Source organism: Salpingoeca rosetta (genome assembly GCF_000188695.1).
Source record: "Salpingoeca rosetta unplaced genomic scaffold supercont1.3, whole genome shotgun sequence".
Taxonomy (NCBI): Eukaryota; class Choanoflagellata; order Craspedida; family Salpingoecidae; genus Salpingoeca; species Salpingoeca rosetta.
In genome coordinates, this window is record NW_004754931.1 from 465,514 (window position 1) to 468,013 (window position 2,500).

The window sequence follows — 2,500 nt, forward strand, 5'->3', positions numbered from 1 at the left end:
AAGGGGATGATATGGTAGAATAAAAAAAGAGATATTTAGAATAGGATAAAATTTAAAAATAAAAATTTGTATATTTTTTTTCTAGATACTTGTTATTTTTTTTTTTTATTATATAGTGAGGGAGTGTTGCGGTCGTAGGGGTTGCTGGTAGCTTACACACTATCATACACACACACGCACACACACGCACGCACACACACGCACGCACACACACGCACGCACACACACGCACACACACGCACGCACACACACGCACACACACTCTCTTTCACACGTGCTTTGGCGTCTGCAGAAACCGACAGCGCCCAGTGCCAATGTGTCCGTGTTTGGCTCTCCACTTCGTGAACTGCACAATGCACTGAGCGCACACGCAAACGACCCATCCATCGCGCATTCGCTCATGGTTGAGGCTGTGACACCGGCGCTCACGGCTTACCACGCCATGGTCAAGAAGTGGTTTGACAGCAAGAACGCAAAGATTCGACAGCAGATTAAACTGGATGTGCAGGACATCATCAAGCAGGTGCATATGCGTGCGAGCGTGCGTGTGTGCGTGCGTGCGTATGTGTAGCTGTTGGGTTTGTTGCGAGCTGCGTGTGTATACTAGTTGGTCCTTGTTGCAAGCGTGCGTATGCGTACATTTTTTCTCTATGTGTCTTGGCTGGTTTTGGGTGCGAGCGTGGATGAGCGAGTGCTCACGCCCCCAAAATCAACACGCATGGACACCGCTGTCACAGATCCGATCACTCGAGGCCGAGCCCGTTGACTCTGCTGAATGGACAGAACTGCTGGAGAGCATAGACATGCTGTAGACTGTGGCAACATCAGAGTGCCGTGATGTTTCCCAGGCTAGCGCGTTTGTCCTGTCATTTTCTGCCTTCGCCCCGTCTCTGCAACTTGGTTCTCTTGAGCGCTTGTTGTTATGTTACCTGTGTACATATCGTCTGTTCAGTCCCTCTCTCCCCTCTCAACGTGTTCATATCCTTGCACTTTTCAGGTGGTGTCTTGTATTGGTTTGTGAAGATTAAACGAGTTGCACACTGCCTAAACAGGGGCGTACGTTGCTTGCGTGTCCTTCCATCTATTGACTGCTGAGCAAGTGCAGCACGAGAGCAACGTCGTTGCTGTCGTCCAGTCTTGGAAGGGCCTGAAGATCTCCCACGACTGCATTGGAACACGCCAGCACCGCAAGCGAGGCAGAGGGGATTCTGTGACATGCAACACTTTGCACGCAAGACGAGAGGATAACTGCGGCGCACACGACGTTGTGTCACGATACAATAACGTGGCATGCCACCATCCAATCGCAACACAGGTATAGTCTCACCGGCTTGAGGCAGCTGTTTCAGCGCTTCAAAGAGAAGGCTTTCCTGCAGGCGAAGTTCGCGGTCGTCCCTGACAGAAGAGCGTGGTGTATGCGCGGCGATAAGGAGACGCGCCAACAAGCTTCAAGCACAAAGGCAAAGAAGAAAAACACGTACCAGCAGCACACACTGACAAAGGCACAGGCGGGAGCAGGGGCACAGGCACAGGCAGACAAAGACAGACACACACAAACACACACACACACACGCACACACACACACACGCACACACACACACACATACACAGACACAGACACACATACACACACAGACAGACACACACACAACAAAGCATCATCATCATCATAATCATCAGTCTCACTGGCTGGCGCGGGACTGCTCGGCAAGATGGGCGAGGGCAGTGTGTGCGGCGGTGACGGCATCATCAACGTCGTCCGATGGCACCAGCGCCGCAACGGCTGGAGACGGCGCCTCCTGATGTTGGCTGAGAACGCGAGCGAGGAGGGCAGCTGCCTTGCACACGTCCTTGGCAATGTCAACAAGCTGCGACTCGTCCAAGTCCCGAGAAAACAGAGCTGGAGAGATCAAGGTTGGGTGAGTCTTCGTGGACCGCAAAGGCGTTGTGCTGCTGACCAGATGGTGTGGACATATGTGCAACCACTCAGCAGACGACCCACTGCGAGCACAAGATAAATGGGAGCCACACACACACACACACACACACACACACACACACACACACACACACACACACACACACACACACACACACACACACACACACACACACACACACACACACACACACACACAAGAGCACACAAGAGCACACAAGAGCACACAAGAGCACACACACACACACACACACATACACTCACAAGAGCACACAAGAGCACACCTTGATACATGCGCAAGAGTTCAAGCATCGAGCAAGCCGTTGTGGTGCATTCAAACTGCTCCCGAATATCCGTTGGAATGCGATCCAACAAATCCAGCGCAGACATGCGCACATCAAAGTCGCCCATGTCTGCAAATACGACGATGGTGCAACTCAAGGTTCAGTAAATCCAACAAACACACATACAAACACACACACACACACACACACACACACACACAGACACAAACACACACACAGAGACACATCCAAGGCCGCGAGGGTACAGGTGTTCGG

The 2,500-nt window shown here is 51.8% G+C and overlaps 2 protein-coding genes across 2 annotated transcripts in view; one reads left to right on the forward strand and one right to left on the reverse strand.

Moving 5' to 3' along the window:
* Positions 1 to 290: 290 nt before the first annotated feature.
* On the forward strand, positions 291 to 1,045 carry PTSG_01669 (uncharacterized protein). Its single transcript, XM_004997591.1, has 2 exons — positions 291 to 523; positions 738 to 1,045. The coding sequence occupies exons 1-2, from the start codon at positions 401 to 403 to the stop codon at positions 810 to 812; spliced, it is 198 nt and encodes a 65-aa protein (XP_004997648.1). The 5' UTR covers positions 291 to 400; the 3' UTR covers positions 813 to 1,045.
* A 36-nt stretch (positions 1,046 to 1,081) lies between these two features.
* PTSG_01670 (uncharacterized protein) overlaps positions 1,082 to 2,500 on the reverse strand; it is a gene marked incomplete at both ends in the record, with an annotated part of 8,400 nt that continues 6,981 nt past the window's right edge. The window contains 4 exons of the mRNA XM_004997592.1: positions 1,082 to 1,164; positions 1,328 to 1,395; positions 1,688 to 1,901; positions 2,225 to 2,353. Coding sequence (XP_004997649.1) covers positions 1,082 to 1,164; positions 1,328 to 1,395; positions 1,688 to 1,901; positions 2,225 to 2,353 — 494 coding nt within the window. The remainder of the gene's footprint in view (positions 1,165 to 1,327; positions 1,396 to 1,687; positions 1,902 to 2,224; positions 2,354 to 2,500) is intronic.